General features: G+C 50.0%; 2 protein-coding genes across 2 annotated transcripts; both read left to right on the top strand.

Annotated features, from left to right (window-relative positions):
• Positions 1 to 876: 876 nt before the first annotated feature.
• Positions 877 to 5,666, top strand: LOC119207475 (ETS domain-containing transcription factor ERF-like). The gene is made up of 6 exons (XM_062557806.1): positions 877 to 914; positions 1,789 to 1,846; positions 2,566 to 2,797; positions 2,950 to 3,082; positions 3,744 to 3,834; positions 5,402 to 5,666. Exons 2-6 carry the CDS (start codon positions 1,789 to 1,791, stop codon positions 5,647 to 5,649), a joined length of 762 nt encoding a protein of 253 aa, XP_062413790.1. The 5' UTR covers positions 877 to 914; the 3' UTR covers positions 5,650 to 5,666.
• A 969-nt stretch (positions 5,667 to 6,635) lies between these two features.
• lig1 (ligase I, DNA, ATP-dependent) lies at positions 6,636 to 23,311 on the top strand. The gene is made up of 24 exons (XM_062557805.1): positions 6,636 to 6,805; positions 7,285 to 7,353; positions 7,848 to 8,025; positions 9,229 to 9,364; positions 10,451 to 10,591; positions 11,070 to 11,492; positions 11,633 to 11,750; positions 12,089 to 12,175; positions 12,441 to 12,497; positions 13,145 to 13,203; positions 13,791 to 13,904; positions 14,100 to 14,266; positions 14,633 to 14,709; positions 14,848 to 14,939; positions 15,862 to 15,961; positions 16,076 to 16,161; positions 17,018 to 17,133; positions 17,582 to 17,677; positions 19,634 to 19,744; positions 20,614 to 20,685; positions 21,821 to 21,965; positions 22,312 to 22,394; positions 22,608 to 22,760; positions 23,047 to 23,311. The coding sequence occupies exons 1-24, from the start codon at positions 6,789 to 6,791 to the stop codon at positions 23,293 to 23,295; spliced, it is 2,946 nt and encodes a 981-aa protein (XP_062413789.1). The 5' UTR covers positions 6,636 to 6,788; the 3' UTR covers positions 23,296 to 23,311.
• The last annotated feature ends 69 nt before the right edge of the window (positions 23,312 to 23,380 follow it).

Below are 23,380 nucleotides of genomic sequence, written 5' to 3'. Positions count from 1 at the left end.
CTAGAGGGCGAATGTATGGGGACGCATGTTATATCATAAGCCTAAATGGATTGTCTGTCTGCTCCTCAGCTCCAGTGGAAACTAAACCACGGATAATCCACGCACAAACACTTTGTCCGGGTCAAGTCGTCCAGAATGATCCTGTAACCTGCTCCTCGCCCAAATCACCTCGTCCCACACATCCCCCCCCACCCCCCCCCCCCCCCCCCCCCCCGTCAGATAACGGGCCGATGCCGCCTCAGCGAGACGGGCGGGATATATAGATATCTATATCTATATATGTATATATATCTATATCTATACATGTATAAGTGGGCTCTTTGGGGGGGATAATTGATTCATTTTTTAATGAATTAAATGTCAAATGAAAGTTGAAAAAATAAATAAGACAAATGTTTGCTTGTTTATGCCTCCGAAAATGATAATAGCAGGATTATGTTAATGTAGATAAAAGTTGATTAGCATTAGCATTAGCGAGGAATAATCCATTGGAACCCGATACATACTCAGACAATCAAAAGGTTGTCGTTGATTCATCTTCTGTTTGCTCATAACAATCGATCCATCGACCGATTGATTGATCCCAATTTCCAAGAAAACTATTTTGGGATGATTTCGACCTTTCACTTTTAAATGTTCTATTTTCCATCCAGTTGTTTCCTCAACAAGGCCTCGACAATAATAAGATGTTCTGGTTTCGACCTTTAGTCTCCTTATTTCTGGGACGGGGGGGGGGAGAAAGGGAGGGAGGTGGTAGGAGGCGGCGGGGGGAGGTGTGTGTGTGTGTGTGTGTGTGTGCGGTTAGGGGTGAGATGACACAGAGGGTCTAAGATTCGGTCCACGCATCCCTCAGTCCTCACAGACCTGAGGCGGGCCGACCGAAGGGAGCTTCCTCCTCTGCTGCTCCGGGCAAGGTAAGACGGGTCTCTCTGTGGGGGGGGGGGGGGGGGCGAGTTGAACCAGTTGTGTAGTATTTAAAACTCTCTTTTTTATCTCTCTATATATAGAGAGATAAAAAAACGAGTCTGACAGGATGATTCTGACTTGTCGTCTTTTAATGGCGCCGTTGGCCCGATGGAGCAGTTTGATTTGTGTGTTTAGGGACGGGCTCCAATTTGTGGTGAATCAACAAAAGGAGACGATCAAAAAAAAAAAAGAGAAAACCGTCGGAGTCGACGTTTGGATAAAAACACATAATCTTCCTCTTTTGCAAATCCTGTTTCCGCACGACTGCGTGTTTTTATTTGTTTTGTTTTTTTTTGTTCGAGGCCTTAAAAGTAGAAATGTTCTTTGGCGTGTCCCCGGTGATGTCCCCCCGGTGACGTCCCCCGGTGTCCCCGCGGTGATCTTGTGGTGCGAGTGACCCGCTGCACGGGAATAAAATAAGCGCGAAGGGGGAGACATTGTTGGGGTTTTTTTGGTAGATAAGAGGATGTTCCAGCTGCTGGAGGAGGGCTCACAGCACACGTCCTTCACTGGGGGAAAGGGTTACGCCAAGTGCTTCTTGAAGAGATTATTTTTCAGCCTTTCCTGGGGGGGGGGTCGGAGGGGGGGGAGGTCAACGTGTGCGTTCGGGGAAACAAAAACAAAAACCAACAAACGTACACACAACCCTTACTGCAAGGAGCTTTAATCACGAGCTGCTCAATCAAACCTGGCGTCACGAACCCGACCAGGATTCACTGTTGGTCGCGGTGACGTCAGGTGACATGGAGCCCGGGAGGAGCTCGGCGTGGAGACGGTGTACTTTAGGAAGTGACATTAAGTGTGTTTTTTTTTTTTCAAAAGATGCAGTGCAGCTGCAGCTCCTCGGGAGGACACCTGCCATCGCCTCACTGGAGCACAAGTAAGTGTTGGTTTTGTCGGGAGGACATTTGTGTGCGCAGGATACGCTTCGTGTTGGTTACCGGCGGCGTGGCGCGATAGAAACGGATCAAGCTTCAACTTCTTCCGTAGCAAACCTACACAACGAGTTTAGCTCCACGATGCTGACTTTGAAGGCCTTCGGACACATCGGATCATGTACCTGTCTGAGATGTGATCGGAGAATGTGAAAACGAACTGAAGAAGAAGAAGGAATGTTAAACGGAGAAAACGACTAATAATAATAATGTCGTGGACATGATGAGCTCGTAATTGTCCTCCCAGAATGAAGAACTCACGGAGTGGCAGAAATATTAACGCGTTCCTCCGTGCAAAATCCATTTGTGACACATCGTCGTGCAAACTCATTAACGAATAAAAGGAAAAAGCGCCACAGTTTGATTTCACGCAGGAATCTCATCCGATCTGCGATGATGACACGAGGAGCGCTTTGTAATTAGGTGTAGCAGCGCTATTGGCATTCTGAAGACGGGAGGGTGAGGGTGGGTGGGGGGGGGGGGGGCTGTGGTACAAACCTTCTCATCTCACAAACACTGTATGTGCGTGCATTCGACAAAAGACGTCAAAGGTCATTTCAAACGACCTCGGACTCCCTCAAAGTCGGATGTGTTGCCTTCTCAGACCGAGCTTTCACCACACTGTGCCCCCCCCCACTCTCCCACCCTCCCCCTGTCCCCCCAGCAGTGCTCTTCCCGGACTGGGCCTACAAACCGGCCTGGTCGCCCGGCTCCCGGCAGGTGCACCTGTGGCACTTCCTGCTGGAGCTGCTGGGGCGGGGCGAGGGCGGGGCCATCGGCTGGGGGGGGGAGTGGGGCGAGTTCGTCATCCGGGACCCCGAGAGGCTGGCCAGGCTGTGGGGGGAGAGGAAGGGCAAGCCGCACATGAACTACGACAAGCTCAGCCGGGCTCTGAGGTGACCGTCATCGCTCCAAAACACACACACACACACACACACACACACACACACAGTCTCACACACACACACGCACACACACACACACACACACACACACACACACACACACACACACACACAGTCTCACACAGGAGACGTTCTGCTTCCAGATACTACTACAACAAACGCATCCTGAACAAGACCAAAGGGAAGAGATTCACCTACAAGTTCAACTTCAGCAAACTGATCCTGGTCAACTATCCGGGCTTCTCGCCTCCGGCGCCACCCGGCCGCCATCATCAGGTCACCGCCGCGTCGTCACCCCACGTCACAGCTTAGAGGACTCCGCTAGTTTGGGGAAAAAACGTGGTCATTCAAGCGACTCCTCATTGTCGCACGAAGGGACGTTTGATCAGTTTTGGAGTCTGGTCCTTTAAGGGGAGTTTTATTCCAAAATCACTTAAAAATATTACAGAACCGTAGCGTTCAATTAAAATGCGCCGACTTTGTTGGAAACAATTACTCCTACTTTATGATTTAACATGGTGGAAATTGAAATAATTCATGAAACTTTATCATTTAATTTAAAATAGTGGAGGAGAGTCATTGTGTTAACGTTATATCCCGTTACCACCTTTAGAAAGCGCCGTCATTCCTAATTAAAGTGGAAAAGTGCCGTCTATTTAAAGATTGTGAATTGTCCTTCCGGTTTGGAATAAAACTCTGAATATCACGCATTGTAATGGGTTTCTTTTTTTAAAAAAATATTTCAGCTTTAAATGGGGCCACCAGTGTGCAAAACATCGGTTCGGCCGTCCTGCCGTTTATTACGGTTTTGATCATCTGAAGTGCTGCTTCTATTGTTTCTCCCTTACAGCTTATTTAAAGGGAGCCTATCATGTCTGCCTAACCCATTTCTACTCGTGCATGCCTCCATCTCATCCTCCACCCGTCCCTTCTGCAGCTGGCGCGGGGCGGCCCCCTCCCCTTCCCCCTCCACCCGGTCTGCGGGGGTCTCCCTCCGTGTGGAGGAGCCGTCTCGGCGAGCAGCGCAGGTAGAGAGCACCTGTGAGGCCCCGCCTCTTTTAATCTGTCTGCAGGCTGAGGGACGACAGCAGAAGGAAGGGGCTTGGATCCGAGGGCCGACGCCAAAAGGGAGGGGCTTGGATCCCGGGGCCGACGCCAGAAGGGAGGGGCTTGGATCCGAGGGCCGACGCCAAAAGGGAGGGGCTTGGATCCGAGGGCCGACGCCAGAAGGGAGGGGCTTGGATCCGAGGGCCGACGCCAGAAGGGAGGGGCTTGGATCCCGGGGCCGACGGCAGAAGGGAGGGGCTTGGATCCGAGGGCCGACGGCAGAAGGGAGGGGCTTGGATCCGAGGGCCGACGCCAGAAGGGAGGGGCTTGGATCCGAGGGCCGACGCCAAAAGGGAGGGGCTTGGATCCGAGGGCCGACGCCAGAAGGGAGGGGCTTGGATCCGAGGGCCGACGCCAGAAGGGAGGGGCTTGGATCCCGGGGCCGACGCCAGAAGGGAGGGGCTTGGATCCAAAATTAAAAATGCGTCGAAATGTTCCGCCTCATCGTCGTGATAGAGGATTCCACCCAGAAAATGTATCAATAAATACATGAACAACAATTAGGGTTAGACGGATAAAAGGGGAACATATTATTTATCTTTACAAAGTCCAAATAATGATAAACATGAAGCTTCATTGCTACCGAACCAGTTCTTTTTTGTACTCACGGTGGTGAGTCTTTACAGCAGGAAGTCACGCGCTGCAGCACTTTTCTTTTCTTGTTTTGACAATATTGAAGCTCAGAAGAGCGACAGCAAGTATACACGATCAATATGTTGGATGCTTTCGAATTTGCTACAGAAGTCCTGAGAGTTTCTTTTAGTTCGAGTCACGAAGAAATTGCTTTTCTACGAAGTGCGGCTCACTTGTTTATTTATTTGTTCTGTTTCAAGGTGGAACGAGATGCGTCGGTGGAGGGGGGGGGGGGGGGGGGGGGTGGTGTTGTGCAATTCCGCCTTGACCTTGGAGACAGAAACTGTGTTTTTCAGCATCTGGGGCGGGTGAAACCGTACCGTAGAAGCTGAAGTACTGCCGGGGGGTGTTTATTATTTAAAGGACTGCTGGTTGGTATCTCATCAACAGACTACTTCAAATGCTTCAAGTTTATTAAAATAAACCCAATTTAATGAAACACATGTCATTAGATTACATTTTTTAACTACCCTTTCAACCGCATTTCAACATTCCTGTGCAGTTTTTTCAGTTGCCATGGAGACAGCTGTTTGAAGCTCCATGAGCACAGGTTTTTTTTTTTTTTGGTCTAAGTTTCAGAGGTCAAGAATGAACTTTCAAAGTATATCCACTATTTTTTTTCTTCTTTCATAACAATATTAATCGTTTTAGTGACATCACGCAGCGTTGGCCATCAAGGTGAAACAGACACTTCTCATTTGGCTGTGAATGACAATTTGATTTGAGGCCCACTGAATGCTTCAAGTTCATCCTGGAGAATAGATGAATGAATATGTACCCGAGCTCCACCTAAAACATGATGATTGATGTCTCTCTCTCTCTCTCTCTCTCTCTCTCTCTCTCTCTCTCTCTCAGTGTTGGTTCCTCCCCCCCTCTTGCCCCCGTGCTGCCTCCCCAAGCCCATCCCGACGCTGCGTGCTCTGCACGGCCCCGTCCCCTTCATCTCCGCCGCCGCGCGTCAGGGGGCCGACCCGCACAAGAGCCCCACGGGGTGGGACCTGAACCACATCAGTCAAAACCTGTTCGCCGGATTGAAGCAGACCGGAATTCAAGAAGAGGAGAGGAGGCTCGGGAGCTTCACGCGGACGGAGCGGGGAGAGTGAGGCGCAGGAGCAGACCCCAACAGACGGACTGCTTTGACTCCTGCAATCCGTCAAATACACCCTTTTGTGTCTGTGTGTTGTACCTCATTGTACATTAGTTTGTTATTCGTTTTATTTATAAGGTCTGACCATGATGTGGGTGTTTTCATTTTTTATATGAATGCTAAGGAAGCAGCTTGTCTTTTAACAATTAACAGCATGGTGCTTCTGTTTGAGTAAATAAAGCAGTGCACTTAACTTAAATTATCCAGCAGCTTGTCTTGCCTTCTCCCTTTGACTCCATGAACGTAAGAGCTGCATGAACGGTACATTCACAAAGACAACGTGACATTTTCACGAGGAGGAGCTTTGACGTCCTCCTCGCAGCATCAGGACCAGCCGCCGGGGTCTGCGGGGTACCACTCCGACACGGCAGGGGGCAGCAGCCTCTGCAGCCTCACACTTCCGGGCAGAGAGTCGAAGCAGAGATGTGTCAGGAAAGGGAAGGCTCACTTCGTGGCTTTTTTCCTGGAACACAAACACGATCAAAATCAGGATTCTGTGAAAACCGCTTTTACACATCAAACATGGACTTTCTTCTTTACTATTACGGAGTGTTTTTGTTATTATTTTTAGCTTGTTATTGAAATAGTTTTTAAAGAGACACCATTGTTAATCTATGGAGTTTTTGTACACCCTTCACCATACCAGAATATTATCTATTCATTTTGCAAAGTGTATCAAATAACACGGACTTCCTTACTGTAGTAGTTAATTGCAATGCTGTATTGCATTCGACACTGTTTATATCAATACAAATACAATACAAAATCTTAACATTTTTGTGAATCCAGCAGAGGAAACTGTGATGAAATCCATAAAGGAGACAACTAAAACACAGAAGCACCTTTATCACAACGGTTACATTTGCTGACCGATGAAGGGACCGGATTTTACGAACAAGTGACACGTCCTCCTCACTTTACGATCTGTGCTTCAAATGTAATTTTGCCGCCGAATATTCTAAGTAGTTTTTTCCTCATTCTGCAGCGCGGGAGTTTGTGTTTCCGTGTGTGCATGTTGGACCCTGTGCTGTATTTTAAACAATAACGTTCATATTAATTACGTATCTATATCTGAAGGAATAGTTTGACGACAACATGCAGCGGAGCATTGCGTGAGTCCAAAGTTTATAGCTTGGTACAGTTTGTATTCCGCAATAATATTGGAGGGTTGAGGGGAATAGCACAAGTTTGGAGACTTTCTGACTGTATTATTGTTAAATAACCAACTGACGTTAGTTAGTCAGGTTTATTATGAGACGTGTTAAGAGTCAAAGTGCCTAAATGAGTGTAACGTTAGCTTAATCCTAGTGCTAACTGTAGTGCCTGTGAGTTAGCATTAGCATAAACTAGTCTGTTTTGGGGTAAGATCCTCCATTAGACATGAAACGTTAAACTTTAAAGGGCTTATTTGTTGTGACGCGCAGGATGCACCATAACACGAGCTAACGTTACGCGAGGCTAGCTAACTGAGCTAACGTTACGTCAGTTAACGGCTCCCAGCTCAACTAACTACGCACCTCAACGTTGAGTCTTTAGGTGACGTCACGCCGTCACGTCACGCCTCTAAACGTCCCTCCTCCGTATCCATCAGATCCTTTTTCCAGCCCAAGTGCCAGGACAAGGGCCCCCAGAAGAAAGCCTCGGCTGGACCCCTGAAAAAGTAAGATTTGTTTGTTCCTCCATCTCATGTTTACTCCACCCACCTGATGGAGGAGGGATGGGCAGACCTCCATCCTGTGGCAGAGTGAAGAATCATCATGCAGACATTGTACTTGTTACTGCACGACATTCATTTATATATCGCTTACGAAGAAAACACGAGGCGACTTTATGGCGGCCCCCCCGGTTTCCAGCGGCGTTAAAACATGGAGGTGAAGAATAATATTTAGTCTGGTTGAAGCGCCACTGACGGCGTGCATATGCGCAATTATCTTCTGAACGATGCGTCCCTGTAGAGGTAGTGCTAGTGTTATTATCTCCACGCTGTCATCTCAAGAGCCTCTTTTAGCACTCGTGTCTACACGTAAAGATCATTTCATCATTGCTTCGACCTCTCTTTCGTGCCTCTCGCCTCGATTCTATTCTTTTTTTCTTTTCTTCTTCTCTGCTTGTCTGGAAATGCCTTTTTTATTTCTTCCTTTGCTCGTCTTCCAGGCCCGTTAAAAGTCCTCTCAAGGTGCAGAACGGCGCCCGGGAGGCCGACTCGCCCGTCAAGAGGGTCGCCAAACGCAGCCGTCAGATCCTGGACAGCGACGAGGAGGAGGAGGCGGAGGAGGAGGCCCCTGCCGCCAAGGAGCAAGGAGACAAAGAAGCCCTCGATAAGAAAGAAAAGGTAAAAGACGCCCTGAATCGTCCTGATTTCAGTTTGTTTGAACTTGAATTATTTGGACGTTTATGCCAACAAACAAATCAAAGCGGGTGTAAAACGAGAGTCAAATGTTAAAGGAGGATTTCCACAAATGTTTCTCCTCCCCGTTGTTGATGCATCAAAGGCAGCGATCACTGAAAGCAATGAAAAGCCCCGATGGTCACCTGTTGCTTTATGGACACCTCTTCGCCGCCCCGTTCATTCTGCTCGTAATGCGCCCACAATTATTCACCGTTGGGTCCTTTTGAGCGGAGCGACTCTCGTGTGGAGATAAACGCAGGGCAGCAACCAATGATTATTTTTTAGCCGCGATCCATCCTTTTGTTTTCCTCTGTTCCGGGGCGACGGACTGCGAAATGTAAAACAAAAAGCCGGCGACGAGCTGAGGTCGCCGTGGTGACGGAATCTCGCCCGGCCGCCTCTCTCAGAGGGAAAGAACTGATGGAGAGCCTGCAGATCCAATGTAGAGAGTTATGGTTTCTGACACATGGCTTCTATTCTTCTTCCACTTTCTATTTGCTGCCGAAGAATAATTTGCATAAGAATGAATTTGCGTAGATTTTCTCCACAGTATTTTTTACCACGAGTTCCTCCTGAAGTACGAAGAACCAATCGAATGCGAGACCTGGAAGAACAATGGCGCTCGTGACCTTCATCGAGGTCATCAAAAGAGACATGTGGAATAGCCGCCCTGCAGTGCTGGGGGGGGGGGGGGGGGGGGGCTGCACAGCTGTTAGTGGTTCATAAGGGACTTTGGAGATTTTAGTTCACGTAAGAACGACCCCACGGTGATGATTATGTGACACTTTGGAGACGTTTGGTGTGAGGGCCTCAACACGGACTCTTAGCAGAAGGTTTAGGTCCCCCCCCCCTTCTGAACGACGCGCTCCATTGCACAACACACTAGTTTCCTCTCTGGTGGAGGTGCGTCTCATTCGGGTTTTGCAGGATATTTTATATATGCTTTATATAACTAGTTTTTAATGTTTATTATTTTTGCTGGGGTTTCTACCTTCTCCGTGTTTTTTAAAAGATTTCTTCTTCCGTCTTTACCCGTTTACAACCAATTTTAAAAGTGAATGTGTGTGGAAATGCCGTCTGGGGGGGGGGGACAGTTCTCTCCATTCCCGCCACAGCGAAGACTAAACCCGGCTCGTCTCCTTTCAGAAGGACGGCGTCTTCAAGGCCGTCCCCGCCCCTCTGTCTCCTCCACCTGCACCTCCAGCAGCGCCCGCCGCTCCGGCTTCCTCCGCTTCACCTGGGACCCGGATCTCCCCCTCCGGCATCGCCAAACGCAAGACGGGTGAGTGGGCCTCTTCGTGCCCGCGGCTCCCCCCTCTTATCAAACGCCAAATCGTACACTTTGTGATCCTTTTTGTTCTCAAATCTTCCTCCCAAATCGCAGCATTTTTGAACTTTGACAGCTGGGGATTGATCATTTTTTTTTCTGCCTCCAGCTGTTTTGCTTGATTACAGATATTAGCAGGGGCCTAATGTCGCCAAATATTCATTATTTCACAATGAGGAAAAAAAACCCCCATTCATCACAAATTGGATGCACGAGCGGTTTCATTCACCAGAACGCCGTCCCCACCGTCTTTTGTTATCCGAGTCCCGACCTTTCCACGCCGCCTCTCGTTGTGCTGCATTATTTGTTGTACGTTTTGCGTCTGCTGCATGACGGGAACACACTCCCGGCGCCCGCGTCATTATTTCCCCGCGTGCGTTTTTTTGAATTGTGATGATGTCGTTTTCCTCTCGCAAGTCGTCTCGCTGTTGTTTGATCTCCGCTCGGCTCCGTTCTGGTTTGCAGGCCCCCGCTACGGAGGTGTGAATAATACGTGGTTGTTATGCGGCGTCGCGCGTGTTCACCGTCTGTGAATTTTAAATGAGACGCACGCCTGTCCGTCGCCGCGCGTGAAAAAGCAGCCCAGGGTGGCTCTAAGTGGCCCTTTGTGCTCGCTGTACTTCTCACGTCGCGCCACAAATGTCTGATTTTCAGATTTGGGCGATGGCAGCTTTAGCAGCAGCAGCAGAGCGGCTCGTTCTCTCTCGCGTTCAGCATCTCCACCGGATGAACACGCTGCTTCAATTTGACTCTAATTTGATCAGAAATAGCAGGAGACAGAAGTTCTGGGTTGATGTCGTCGTAATAATATATGTAGGAAGGGGGAGGAAACCTTCAGCTGGCGCTTCCGGTGCTCCACATCGTAACAAAGACCAAAAGCGAGGCTCCAAATGTACCCTGCAGCTCCTCTGGTGCACAACGTCCCAGTGAAAGTGGAGCTGCTCCACTCTCTTCAGGGTGGAATCAGTGTTTTTATCGGCCCACGTCTGCCGCAACGTGCAAACTCGTTCTGTTTGATCGTGGCGTGACGTCTGTGTGCAGCCAGGAAGATGTTCCCCAAGCGGAAGCTCAACGAGGGCGGGAGCAGCAGCGGCGGCGACGACGAGAGCCAGAAGGACGAGGCGGAGGCCAAGGAGGCGCCGGGTCAGCAAAGCAAGCGACCCCGCGTGGAGGGGGCCGCAGGTACGTCCCCTGGGATGCTGGGAAGATGCACAACAATAATCAATAAAACCCATGAAAATGATGTTTGATGATTTCAAAGCAGCAGAACAAATGGCACTTTTGTCAAAAGCATTTTCTTTGTTGCCACCATCGGCTCCTCTTAAGGAATATAACTTTCTTTTTTCTTTTTTTTAAATGGCCGGTAAGCACCAAAAGTGACGGTTGCATTCGGTCCCTCTAACCTGTGGAGGAGGAAATTAAAGTTTCATGTGTGTTACTGCGACCCCGGCGCTGTCTGCTGCAGGTCTGTCGATAGTGACTCTCTTACCTCAAAAGTGTAACCTGCGGCATTTATGGAAGAGGGGCTGTTGTGTTGAAAGCCGTCTTCAAACATGGACGCACAAAAAACAACAAAAAACCAACCCTCTGTGCACTCGGTGGGAACCTGCTGGCATTTATCTCTTCAAGGACTTCTCTCCCTTTCTGTCTCACTCTGCAGGGATCACCGAGGAGCCCATGGACGAGGGCGCCGAGGAAGAAAGCGCCATAAAGGCTGCGACCAAGGCTCACGGCCCAAATGAAGAGGTGGAGGAGGAGGAGGAGGAGAAGGAGGAGGAGGAGGAGGAGGAGAAGGAGAGTGTGAAGAGAAAGAGCTCTGATGAGAAAGTAAAGAAAGCTGAGGGGGCGGAAAAGAAAAATGAAGCCAAAGAGAAAACTGATGATGAGAAAGGACTCGCTGTGGCCAATAAGAAGAAGAAGAAGGAGGAGGAGGAAGAGGTGGAGGTGGAGGGGGAGGTGGTTGAAAAGGACACCAGAGAGGAAGAACAGAGCCCAAAAAGTCAAACGGCGAGAAAGCGGAAAGAAGCCAAAGAGCAGAAAGATAAGGAGCCACTCAAGAAGGCTCCCATCAGCAGTTTCTTTGGTGAGGAGGATTTGCATAGCTCAAAGCCGCCTCTAGATGTGCTTCATCACTTAGGGAAGAAAGTAAATTGTTTCTTTGCCCCCCCCCCCTCCCCCGCTTCGCCCTCACCTTTCAATCTTTTTATTTTTATTATTCAATAGCTCCGAGAAAAGCCGCAGTGAAGACTGAGAAGGACGAAGGGGAGAGGAGGACGAGCGGCGAGAGGAAGACGAGCGGCGAGAGGAAGACCTCGGAGGAGGAGACCAAAGACACGAAAGGGTGAGGCCGGATCAAAATGTGGAGGACAGCGGGGGGGGGGGGGGGGGGGGGGGGAAGAGTCTGGATCGCTGTCCTCCTTCCTGTGGGTTACGCTGTGAAAGCTCAAAAGTTCTACTGAATAGTACCCAGTAAAAGTCATGTGAAGGCCATATTTTTCCTATTTATATTTATTTATTATAACTTCTTCACGTTCTGCAATGAAAGAAAAGCCAAATGCTTTTCCTTCTGTCCGACTGTGCCAAGAACCAGCGAAGCTTTCTTCACTAAATGTGTGTCATCGTCATGGCGACGATGGCGTCAGCGAGCGGACCCTTCATCTCTCCCGTGTTCTCCCTCAGCGAGTCGACCGCGGGGCCCACGGACTTCGACCCGTCCGGGCCCGGCTACCACCCTGTGGACCACGCCTGCTGGAAGCGGGGCCAGAAGTGAGTACAGCACCAAGTAACCCCCCCTCCCCCCTCCCTCCCTCCCCCCCCCTCCCAACAAGTAGCCTAATTGACTTTCCTTTCCCGGGTCAGGACACAGAGTTTTGATAACCTTTCAATCGCAGCTCGCTCTACTGTTGCACTAATTGCGATCAGCTGAGTGCATTAAACGAAGGATCTGTGTGTGTGTGTGTGTGTGTGGTGTGTGTGTGTGTGTGTGCGTGTGTGTGTGTGTGTGTGTGCGTCCTCCCGTCGCTCCCTCCAGAGTGCCGTACTTGGCGGTGGCACGCACCTTCGAGAAGATTGAAGAGGACTCTGGCAGGTGAGAGCTCCATATGGAGGGAAGGCTGTTTTTATCCCCTCTCACACACACACACACACACACACACACACACACACACACACACACACACACACACACACACACACACACACACACACACACATACACCGCTCTTCAAAGGATACACAACATAACGAAGCATTCCTTTTTTTTTTTTTCCTCTTACAAAATTACCCCTTCGGTTTCCTGCTGGGAGGTTTTGAAAACTAATTAGTGTGCTTCACGGAGAGTATGTGAGGGAATTCTATTCTTCTGAGGAGGTCAGGGATCACGAAATGACCTCCTACAATGAACTGTTTTCCAAGGAATGCTGTAGAATTTATTGTAACCACTTTTTCAGCTTCAGGAATCCACATTGTACCATTTTTTTTTTTTTTTAGAAACAAGTCGTGACTGAAATCTCCAGCCAGCGAATCGAAAACACCTTTTACGCACTTCGTTCTTTCACTTTTGAAGATATTGAATGACAGGCCGTGATGACTTGTGTGTTTACCCCCCCCCCCCCCCCCCCCCACCTCCAGACAAATCTCATTTCCCGCCTCCCAGTGTTTACAGGCAGGCTTTTAAAAAAAATTGTTTTAGCGTGGCCTTGTCTGAAAGCGGTTGTTCGTGTTGTCGTGTGCCAGGCTGAGGAACATCGAGACGCTGTCCAACCTGCTGCGCTCCGTGCTGCTGCTCTCTCCAGGTAAACGCCGCTTTGTATCTCCCACAATGCACGCTGACGTCGCCGCGCACGCAGCTGGCCGCCCGCCACTCCGCCACGCTGGCGATGATGGAGCTGTTTGTGTGTGTGTGTGTGTGTGTCAGAGTGAAAACAGAGTGACTGTTTTGTTTTTGTGTGCAGCTGCTTCTGTTTTTTTTCGGGGGGGGGGGGGGGGCGGCTGAGTGAGGGAGGCATGCCTTTAATTCTGTAGCCACCGTGGCGTGTCGCTCCTGTCGTGTTCGGAGGCCGTTAAAATGAAACATCGGCGCGATGAACACATCAGTGATTTATTGTCATGCATTATGACTCGATTGTTAGAACAAGGTGCTTCAAGAAGTCAGTTAATTATTATTGATACCAGATGCCTGTTGTGAGTCTTCAGCTCAACCCCGAAGGTTAAAGGGTCGTTAAATACAACAAAAAAAAACGAAATCCATGGCGTGTGGTAGTGATTGAGAAGCGACTTTAATAGATGAAATCAAGTCCCATTCTTTGCTTCTTTGATCTGTGTGTTGATATCTTGTTTGTGTGTGTGTGTGTGCGTGTGTGTTTGCGCGCTCTTTCTGCAGACGACCTGCTGTGCTGCGTGTACCTGTGTTTGAACCAGCTCGGCCCCGCCTACCTGGGGATGGAGCTCGGCGTCGGCGAGACGGTGCTGATGAAAGCTGTTGCTCAAGCAACCGGTAACTGGGGGGATGGGGGACGGGGTGGGGGGGGGGGGGGGGGGGGGGGGACGTGGGGGCCGTGCGCTCAGACAGAAACCGCTTCATTAGCGCCCTTAAACGCCAGAGCGTCGGCGGGCCCCAAAGGCGCTAATGAAGCCCCGCCTCCGCCCCCCCCGCCCGTCGCGTTTACCCCGACTCGGCTCTCGTTTCCAGGGCGACAATTGGACAAAATCAAGGCGGAGGCGCAGGAGAAGGGAGACTTGGGCCTCGTGGCCGAGAGTTCCCGTAGCAACCAGCGCATGATGTTCCAGCCGGCCAGTCTGACGGCGGGGGGCGTGTTCAGGAAATTGAAGGAAATCGCCGGCATGAGCGGGAACTCGGTGAGAAAAATAATGTTTTCACTCCATTTGGCTCTCTGTATTGAGTCGAGGGGGGGGGGGGGGTGTTAATGTGATTGTGTATGCGACCATGACTTGTTTGTTTGTGAGGGAGGGGGTAATCTCTCTCTGCCCTTTCACATCCTCACCTGGTTGGAATCTTACAAGCAATTAGTTCCCTTTTCATCCCCGTTGCTGCTGGCGCTTCCTTTATCTCTCTTTTTTTTTTTTCGTTCTTTCTAACACTCTGGATTGTAGATGAAGTTTGTGCTCGCTTGTGACCTCAGCCCCCCCCCCCCCTCCCTCCTCCCTCCCCCCTCCCCCCTCTCTTTTCCTCTGTGAATCTCAATTTCCTCCCTTCTGCCTCAGGCCATGAATAAGAAAATCGACATCATCAAAGGCCTCTTTGTGGCGTGTCGGTTCTCCGAGGCCCGCTACATAGTCAGGTAACATATCACACACACACACACACACACACACACACACAGATACTATATATCTGCTCTTAGCGGGGGCAGCAGGTGCAAACGGGCGTCTTTCCGCTGACGGCTGCCGGCTGCCGGTCATGTGGTCTTGATTGACAGGTCCCTGGCGGGGAAGCTGCGGATAGGCCTGGCCGAGCAGAGCGTCCTCGCGGCTCTGAGCCAGGCGGTGTGCCTGTCCCCCCCCGGACAAGGTAAAAAAAGACCTTTTTAAAAAAAAAAATGTATTCCTTTAAAAGCAGCTCAGCCATGAGAACGCGCACGGGGGAAGTGAAGGTCCCCAGTGTGAGGACGGGCGGCGCCTGGTGTTCTTCTGAGGCGGACCGTTAAATTGGCGCCGGACTCCGGACTCTGAAATGATTCCCCTCCCACTTGATTTTGTTAAGCTCAATCAGCACAGACCTCTTCGGGTTGGGTCGGGAGCGCTTCACTCTGATTACGTATTAAAAATGTGCACACTGCTTCGTGGCCTGGGTTATTAATAGACGTGATGTGGGAATGATGGAATTTTAGGATACAACGAGGCGTCGGAGCCATTAATCTCAACTTTTACTCATGGAACCCGCGCTAACGTTAACGCCACGTTAAGTCACTCCCGATCATCATCAGATGCAACGGGAAGGACGTGACCTGCCCGGGCCAAAGCAAAAGGAACGGCAGCAGCAGTCTCTTTGTTCCACTTGGCACCAGCAGCTCCTGGAGGAGGTTTGGACCTCACGCTCTCTGTAGCGACTCATTGTTATGCCCGGCTTAGTGTGAATGGAGTTATGCTTTAATAAGAGTCAATTAGACCCGGAGGCTCGCTGGGGAAATTTGCATCCGTCGTTGGTCTGGAAGTGTTTTTATTACCATTTGTAAAAAAAAAAAAAAAAAAAAAAACTTCATTTCATTCATTATCTAATCACGCAGGTCAACAAAAGCACGATGTTTTGGTAACACGAGTAATTCATCTCGATGAACGTGCATTCAGACTGATTTTTAAAGCGTTGTTGTTGTTGACTCGACTAATTAACTTGACTAATTCAATTCGTCAACCGGCACCGTGTTTTACCGGCGGGACTGAAGCCGCCAAACGTTCGGTCAAGCGAATAATCAGACCCCCCCCTCCCCGCGTAGGTTTCCCCCCCGCCGTGCTCGACGCTGGGAAGGGAAAGAGCGCCGAGAGCCGGCGGTCCTGGATCGAAGAGAAGAGTCTCATTCTCAAACAGACCTACTGGTAACGAGTCCAAACAAGCGCCGGCTCCTCCCCCTTTCTGCTCACTATTACTTTGGATTATATTGATTCTTCTTGTTTACCCCCCCCCCCCCCCCCCCCCCCCCGCCGCCGCAGCGAGATGCCCAACTACGACGTCCTCATCCCCGTCCTGCTGAAAGAAGGCATCGACGAGCTGCCCAATCACTGCAAGCTGACTCCAGGTAAGCGAGGCCAATCGGGAGGCGGAGCACAGGTGGGGGCGTGTCGCATCGACCCCAGTCGGTGGAGGTGGGTCGGTTTATTGCAGAGGACCCGTTTGTCTCGGAAGGCTAAGGCGACGCCGCTAAACTGAAGATTAGCTCAGAATCACGGCGGTTGTCGAGTGGTTTAGTGACGGGGAGCCATGGCAACGGGCCTCCGTCTGAGATCCTCTAAATTGGCCGCGGTCGGGTCGGTGAGAAAAAAATCCAGCCGGCAGGCGGCCAGGTAAACAATCGTTATCCAGAGGGCAGTCCTCCTCCTCCTCCTCCTCTTCCTCTTCCCTTTGTGCGAGATGCATAAACGAGCTGAGGAAGGGTTTATTTCATTTTATCTTATTTCTGGATGCGAGCCAGTGTTTGGACAAAAAATGTCGCATCGAGCTCCGAAAAGCTCCAATTAAAGGAATTTGTTATAATGCGATATAACGAGTATCACTCTGCTGCTTTCAAAGCTCAAGTTGTCAGCGCAGCCCCGCGGGATGTGAGTCAGACGACTTCCACGCGCGCACAAACACACAAACAGTTGTTGGTTTGATGCCGATGCGTCATGTGCAAATTAAGTAGGTTTCACAGCTTTAGTTTAATTAAAAACAAGAAAAAAAAAGGGGATTTGAGATCTGCTTTTTTTTTTTTTTTTATCATAACCTGGAGGTGTGTTAGCGAGAGCCCCCACCCCCCCACCACCTTCTCCTCCTCCTCGACAAACAAAAGAAACTTCCTGCATTAAGTCCCAATTAGTGCTTCAACTCAACAACAAATTTATTTGAAAGCCTTAACGTGTTTCTCTCTCTCTTTCTCTCCCCCCCCCCCCCCCCAGGTGTGCCGCTGAGACCCATGTTGGCCCACCCCACCAAAGGCGTCGGCGAGGTGATGAAGAGGTTCGACGAGGCGGCGTTCACCTGCGAGTACAAGTACGACGGGGAGCGCGCACAGGTGGGCGGACGGCCGATGAATTTGTTGTCGCGTGCGTGGTGTTGCCACATTGTGTGTGTGTGTGTTGGGGGGGGGGGGGCGTCGAGCAGGAGAGTGAGAGAGAGACCCTCTGTCTGCCCCCCACCCTCCCCCCCCCCCCATTCCCCATCTCTGTCTTGGGTCTCACTGCAGTGGACAATACCCGGAACCGCCAGCAGAGGGTCCCTAGATACACCACTGAGTCAGTGTGTGTGTGTGTGTGTCCTTTGATTGATCCAAATGACTGCGTTCACGTCCCGTCTCGTTAGTCAAACACGTCATTTCTTTTTGTTCATGGGACGCGGAGCTCGTTGATCAGCAGTTATTTATTTGTTGTTCCCCGACGGTTAAAACAATGCTTCGTATCTCAGGATAATGAGCGCAAAGGAACTAAAATATGTTCTTCTATGTGTGTCCCTCCCCCTCACAGATTCACATTCTGGAGAGCGGCGAGGTTCGGGTGTTCAGCCGCAACCAGGAAGACAACACCAGCAAATACCCCGACATCGTCTCTCGTGTTCCCACGGTGAGACGCCGCCGCCGCCGCTCATCCCCCGTACACGTTTATCTCTCTACACCCCCCCCCCCCCCCCCCATCTTTTCTCTCGACTTGTCCCTCGTCCGTCTCGCCCCCCTCTGGAGCGCCGTGTCCCGGGTTTAAAGCCCCCTGGGAGTCGATTGGTCCCCCGGCGCTGCTCTTCGTGCTCGAGGCGCCTCCCGAGGAGCGTCGTCTGAAAGCAGCTCGTTAACCTCCGTCTCTCCCGATGATGACGAAAACCCACTAATTAGCAAACTGGGGGACGAGGATCACCTGAAGCTTGGGCAGGTGGCCCGAGGTCATCGGAGCGCGCCCACGCCACCTCTGGCGCCGCCGTTTTAGCTCAGTGAGGATCTGCTCTCTCTCTTCCCCCCCCCATAGAAGTCTATGAGAAAATGACTCTCTTGATTTTATTCCCTCGGTAAACACGACTCGCATGATTTTACGCTCTCAATTTAAAGTGAGTTATCAAGCAGCAGGTTGGAGGGTGTGTGTGAAAACCTCCCTCCCCCACTGAAGGGGGGGGGGGGGGGGGGGGTCACGGCAGCAAAACGAGACGTTAACTCCTGCGCTTCCCTCCTTTCATTTCTTATCGCTCACATCGCTCCATTACGCTCATCACACTCCCCCCTTTCTCACCCTTTCACGTAACATCTGCCCCCCCCCTCAAGCTCCTTTCTCACACACTTTCACCTCTGTGCCTTTTTTTTTTCCTTTTTCCTCCAAACTCCAAAGCGCCGTGTCTCACCTGATTGGCTCTGTCTCCTTCTCACGTCTCTCTCCGTCTGATCCGCTCTCCTTTTTTCTTTCTTCATTACTTCTTGATGGCTCCTGTTCTCTCACCCCGCTGCTCACCCCTCTCTTCTCACTCTTGTCTCGTTCCTTCTTATCTGCCTCCTTCACTCATCTTTGTCCATCACTCGACCCTTCGGGTCGGCCTCTTTATTGTGTTTCTCTCTCACCTTTTTTTTTGTTTTTATTTTACACCTTTTTATCCCGTTCTTACTTTTTCCTTTTAGTCTTTTCCAACACGTTTCCCCCCCCCCCCCTTTTTTTAAAAACCTTCTCTCTTCACTCCTGCATATTCCTGTCATTTGTTTTGTCTCCCTCTCACCTTTTTTTTGTTTCTCACACTTTCCAAACACAGTTTTGGGATAAAAAAGGAAAACAAGTTAAACAAATTTTCCAAAAAAAAAAGAGGTCATTTAGAATTATTTATATCTTAACAGTTTTCTTGTTCATTTAAGCTGTGACCCCTTTTATTTCTGACATTTAATTCACCATGACGGAGCTGTAATGTTGTTTTTAAATGAAACTTTCATCCAGGAAATCAATTGCTAATCAAAAAAACCGACTGACAATTACAATGAGGAACCAGATGAAAAAGTGTTGATCGCGTTCTCACAGACGCGACGGATGATGACACCAGATTCCCCCTTCCTGCACTTTCTTATTAGATCTCGCAGTACCTCGCTGCATTATTTTGCATATTTTGCATATATTCCCCCCCCCCCGAATCTTCCGTAGCGCCGTCCTGCTTCTAATTCTGAATTGATATTAATACATTAACACTTTAACATGAACCCACGTGCATGAATCGATCACTCGGCCTGGCGAGCACTACGAGTGTGACAGGCCGACCCGTCACCTGTCTCCTCTCTCCGGGTTGTCCATCGGGTTGAAGTTGACCATTTTAAGCGAGAGAGCTTCACGATAAGTGACCCTGGAGGCGCGTGAGGACGCGGCTTCCAATGCGGCGTCTTTTAGAAGCTGGACACACGCTGTGAGCTTCGCCGTGTTCGTCCCGATCGTCGTCCTCCGCACGAATAACGCCGTCCGGCTCCTTCTCTCCTTCTCTCTCCTTCTCTCCTCTCTCTCCTTCTCTCCTTCTCTCCTTCTCTCTCCTCTCTCTGCTCTCTGATCCTCTGCCGTCGCCCTCAAAAGGTGAAGAAGGGCTCGGTGGCGTCCTGCGTCCTGGACGCCGAGGCGGTGGCCTGGGATCGGGAGAAGAAGCAGATCCAGCCCTTCCAGGTGCTCACCACCCGCAAGAGGAAGGTACGTACACCGTGCGGGGGGGGGGGGGGGGTTAGGGCCAAATGAAATGCTCATGGAGGTAAAAGGGCGGAAGGCAGCAGATAATGAGAGAGAGAAGAAAAGATGGAGTGAAAAGGTTGAAGAGAGAAAACAAGACAGAGATAAAGACCAAAAGGGAGAGGAGAGGATGATAATGGAGTGAAATGATCCGATGGACGGATGGAGAGAGCAGACTGGGTGGGTGGAGGAGGGGGGGGGGGAGACAGCAGAGTCAGATGAATCAAGGTGGGGGGGGGGGGGGTCTGGGATCGCAAATGTCAGCAGGGTGTTTTTTCGGTCTTGATCAGAATAACGGCCTCTTTCCACCACACCAATCACATTAGAGGGAAGCGGCGCCCGTTAGCGCGCGAGGCGCCATCCTCGGAAATTAGGAGAGGAGGAGGAGGAGGAGGGGGAGGAGGAGGAGGGGGAGGGGCGGCGATGTGGGGGAGCGCCGTAATGGAAATGATTATCCTGATGATTTTCGTTTGCTCGATTACAGTCGCCCGCCGCCACGAAATCACGGTTATTTGTAATGACGGTTCTGATGCACCAACTGATTGTGCTGCCCTTCGGCCATTTTGGAACGACGGCGCCCTCGCCGAGAGCGCGCTCCTCGCCGAAATGAAATCTTCCAGACGAGGAGATGAAACGCGATAGGAACTAATTAAACACCATTTAATGGCGCAGGAGGCAATGAGGGAGAAGTGGAAATGAAAAGCTTTCAGGTTTTATCGTGCGAGCTGCGCTTTTAATTTTGTTTCTCTTCAAAGCCGTCCGTCGAACCCAAGGTTTCCTTTTTAGACAAAAACGTGTGTGTGTGTGTGTGTGTGTCGGTGCGCCTCCTGCAGGACGTGGAGGCCTCGGAGATCACGGTCCAAGTGTGCGTCTACGCCTTTGACCTCCTGTATCTCAACGGCGAGGTAAGACGTGTGTGTGTGTGTGTGTCCTTGTTTATTGACCAATGATGGGACCAGATAACGTGTGTGTGTGTGACTGTGTGCAGATTGGTTGCTGCTTCCCACCTGATGTGGAGTTTATGTAAATGTTAATTCATTAATTTATCTCTGGATGCACTTTTCCCTCGTTTTTATTAATTCATTCAAATGTTCAAAGGTTTCTGTATGATTCCCTCCCCCCCCCCCCCATGTCAGGCATTAGAGGCTGAGGGCATGTGCTCTGTGCTGTTTGGGGGTAATTTGGCGGTTTTATGGACCAGAAGAGGCCTCCTCAACGAGTACACGTTGGTTTTTCCCAGATCTGAGTACAAGTACTTGTATCTGAGTACAAGTACTTATATCTGAGTACTTAGAGGTACTGGGAGCTGATATGAGTTCTTAATGAAACCATTAACCTCAGAACAGCGCTGCACTTAAATGTCGATTTTAGCTTTGAGTGTACGTGTAGGAAGCTTATTCTTAGCTGCACTACGAAGGCCACGAGAAGCTTATGATGCATCATGAAAACCACTAAAGCCCCCTTTGATTTATTAATACAAATCCAATCCTTTATTTCCTTATTATTTGAATTGTGGATTTCTTTGCAAATAATGACTTTGCGAGTAAAACGATATTTAGATTTTTTTTTTAAATGTTATATAGTTGACTACAGTTGAAAATATTAGTATTATTGGATGGGTGGTCACACAAATACTTTGCTGTTATACACGAGCTCCCGAAACCAAACGACAACGAGGACAAAAAACAATCGACAACGGCGGCGCGTGTGATCGCGACCCAAAGGTGATTTATTATTTCTGATCCGATCCGTTACTCAGAAAGAGTGATGCTCCCTGAACCTCAGGGCCTGTAGGCTTCTGATGGTGTGTGTGTGTGTGTGTGTGTGTCTGTACGTGTCCAATCCTGCCGTGACTGTATCTGTGTGTGTGTGTCTGTGTGTGACTGTTGCGATGCTATTTCATCCTTGTCATCGCATCGCTCCAAGCTATGAAGAGGAAATGGTTGTAATGATGCACAGTTTTGTCATTTGTAATGATCTGTCTGTGTTTTTTTGTGTCTCTGTGTGTGTGTGCGTGTGCGTGTGTGTGTGTGTGTGTAGTCGCTGGTGCGACAGCCGTTGTGTCGGCGTCGGGCTTTGCTTAAAGAAAGTTTCTCAGAAGTGGAAGGAGAGTTTGTGTTCGCCCGATCCATCGACTCCGACAACACAGACGCCATCGCAGAGTTCCTGGAGCAGTCTGTCCGAGGTGTGTGTGTGTGTGTGTGTGTGTGTGTGTTGGTTTGTATTCAAGCTTCTTCTTTGTTTTCCTTTGTGTGTCTGTTTGTGGGTGTGTTGTGCATGCAGTCTCATTTCATTTGTGTAATAGTCTTTGTTTGAAGTTTGTGTGAGACGGAGACACAACCAGTGTGTGTACTTGTGTTGTCCCCAGAATAAATCTACTGTTTCTTTGTGTCCTGAAATGTGTGTGTGTGTGTGTGTTCGATGGAGACAAAGAGCGTCCATGTATCTTAAAGATAATCTCTTAATTTCCTTTCTGCACGACTAGGATGTTGTTTTGGTGTATTAATGTGTGTGTGTGTGTGTGTGTGTAGACTCCTGCGAGGGTCTGATGGTGAAGACTCTGGAGAAGGACGCCACCTATGAAATCGCCAAGCGCTCTCACAACTGGCTCAAGGTGCGTGTGACACAAGCAAAAAGCCTCTTATGAGCGAAAGGATGCGTCTCATTTCAAACTGGGGGTGAAACGGATGCTCTTCATCTTCTCACCATGAAGACGTGGAGCAGCTGTTTTCTGCTGGAGGAGTCGATGCTCAACTGAAGTACAGAAAAAGCCAAATGTCCGAACGCCGTTTAGATGTTTCATGCAAGCCCTGTGCTCCGCCTGCAGCTGAAGAAGGACTACCTGGACGGCGTGGGCGACACGGTGGACCTGTGTGTGATCGGCGCCTACCTGGGGAAGGGCAAGCGGGCCGGCGCCTACGGGGGCTTCCTGCTGGCCTGCTACGACGAGGACAACGAGGAGTTCCAGTCCGTCTGCAAGGTGCAACGCACACACACACGCACACACACACTTTTACATGCGCGGCAGAAGACATCGAACGTCTTGTTATTGATTCTCGTCTTACTTCGCTGGAGAAGTGGGAGAAACCTTTTTTTTTTTTTTTTTTTTTTTTTTGATTCTTCAATATTCTTCAAACGTTTTTGCCCGGGTTCATAGCGATCCACACTTCATAGTTATGTCGTTAACCCGCTCACCTCACCTTGAGGGAGTGTGCATAAGTGTGTGTGTGTGTGTGTGTCTCTTATCTCCTTTCCGTCTCTTGCAGATCGGGACGGGCTTCAAGGATGAAGATCTGGAGCAGCATTACAAGTTCTTAAAGGTACGGCGTCGCTCGTGGATGGTTGAAAGGGACCGAAGTAGCGCAGCTTCTTCTTCTTCTTTTTCCTCTTCTTCCTCCCCCTTCGCTGTGAAAGCAATCACTTCCTCATTAAGGGCGTCGCTCGGTTCCAGGTTTACGGACCTAAATGGAGACTTTCAGGCCAAAGTGAGAATGACGGTGTGCGAACCCTCCTGAAACACAACTCCCCGAATACCGCGTTTGTTAACTGGCGCCTCCGGGTAGCTTTAAGTCGCCATAAATGAGAGAAGTCGTAGAAACG

Source organism: Pungitius pungitius, chromosome 15, assembly GCF_949316345.1.
Source record: "Pungitius pungitius chromosome 15, fPunPun2.1, whole genome shotgun sequence".
Lineage (NCBI taxonomy): Eukaryota > Metazoa > Chordata > Actinopteri > Perciformes > Gasterosteidae > Pungitius > Pungitius pungitius.
Note: the sequence above shows the minus strand (reverse complement) of the source record. Positions and strands in the feature narration are given on the sequence as shown.

Coding starts and splice junctions, on each gene's coding strand:
- LOC119207475 (XM_062557806.1), top strand. CDS start 1,789: ATGCAGTGCAGCTGCAGCTCCTCGGGAGGACACCTGCCATCGCCTCAC. Junction 1,847..2,565: donor ATCGCCTCACTGGAGCACAA/GTAAGTGTTGGT, acceptor CTGTCCCCCCAG/CAGTGCTCTTCCCGGACTGG. Junction 3,835..5,401: donor CGTCTCGGCGAGCAGCGCAG/GTAGAGAGCACC, acceptor TCTCTCTCTCAG/TGTTGGTTCCTCCCCCCCTC.
- lig1 (XM_062557805.1), top strand. Junction 19,745..20,613: donor TCACCACCCGCAAGAGGAAG/GTACGTACACCG, acceptor CGCCTCCTGCAG/GACGTGGAGGCCTCGGAGAT. Junction 21,966..22,311: donor CCTGGAGCAGTCTGTCCGAG/GTGTGTGTGTGT, acceptor GTGTGTGTGTAG/ACTCCTGCGAGGGTCTGATG.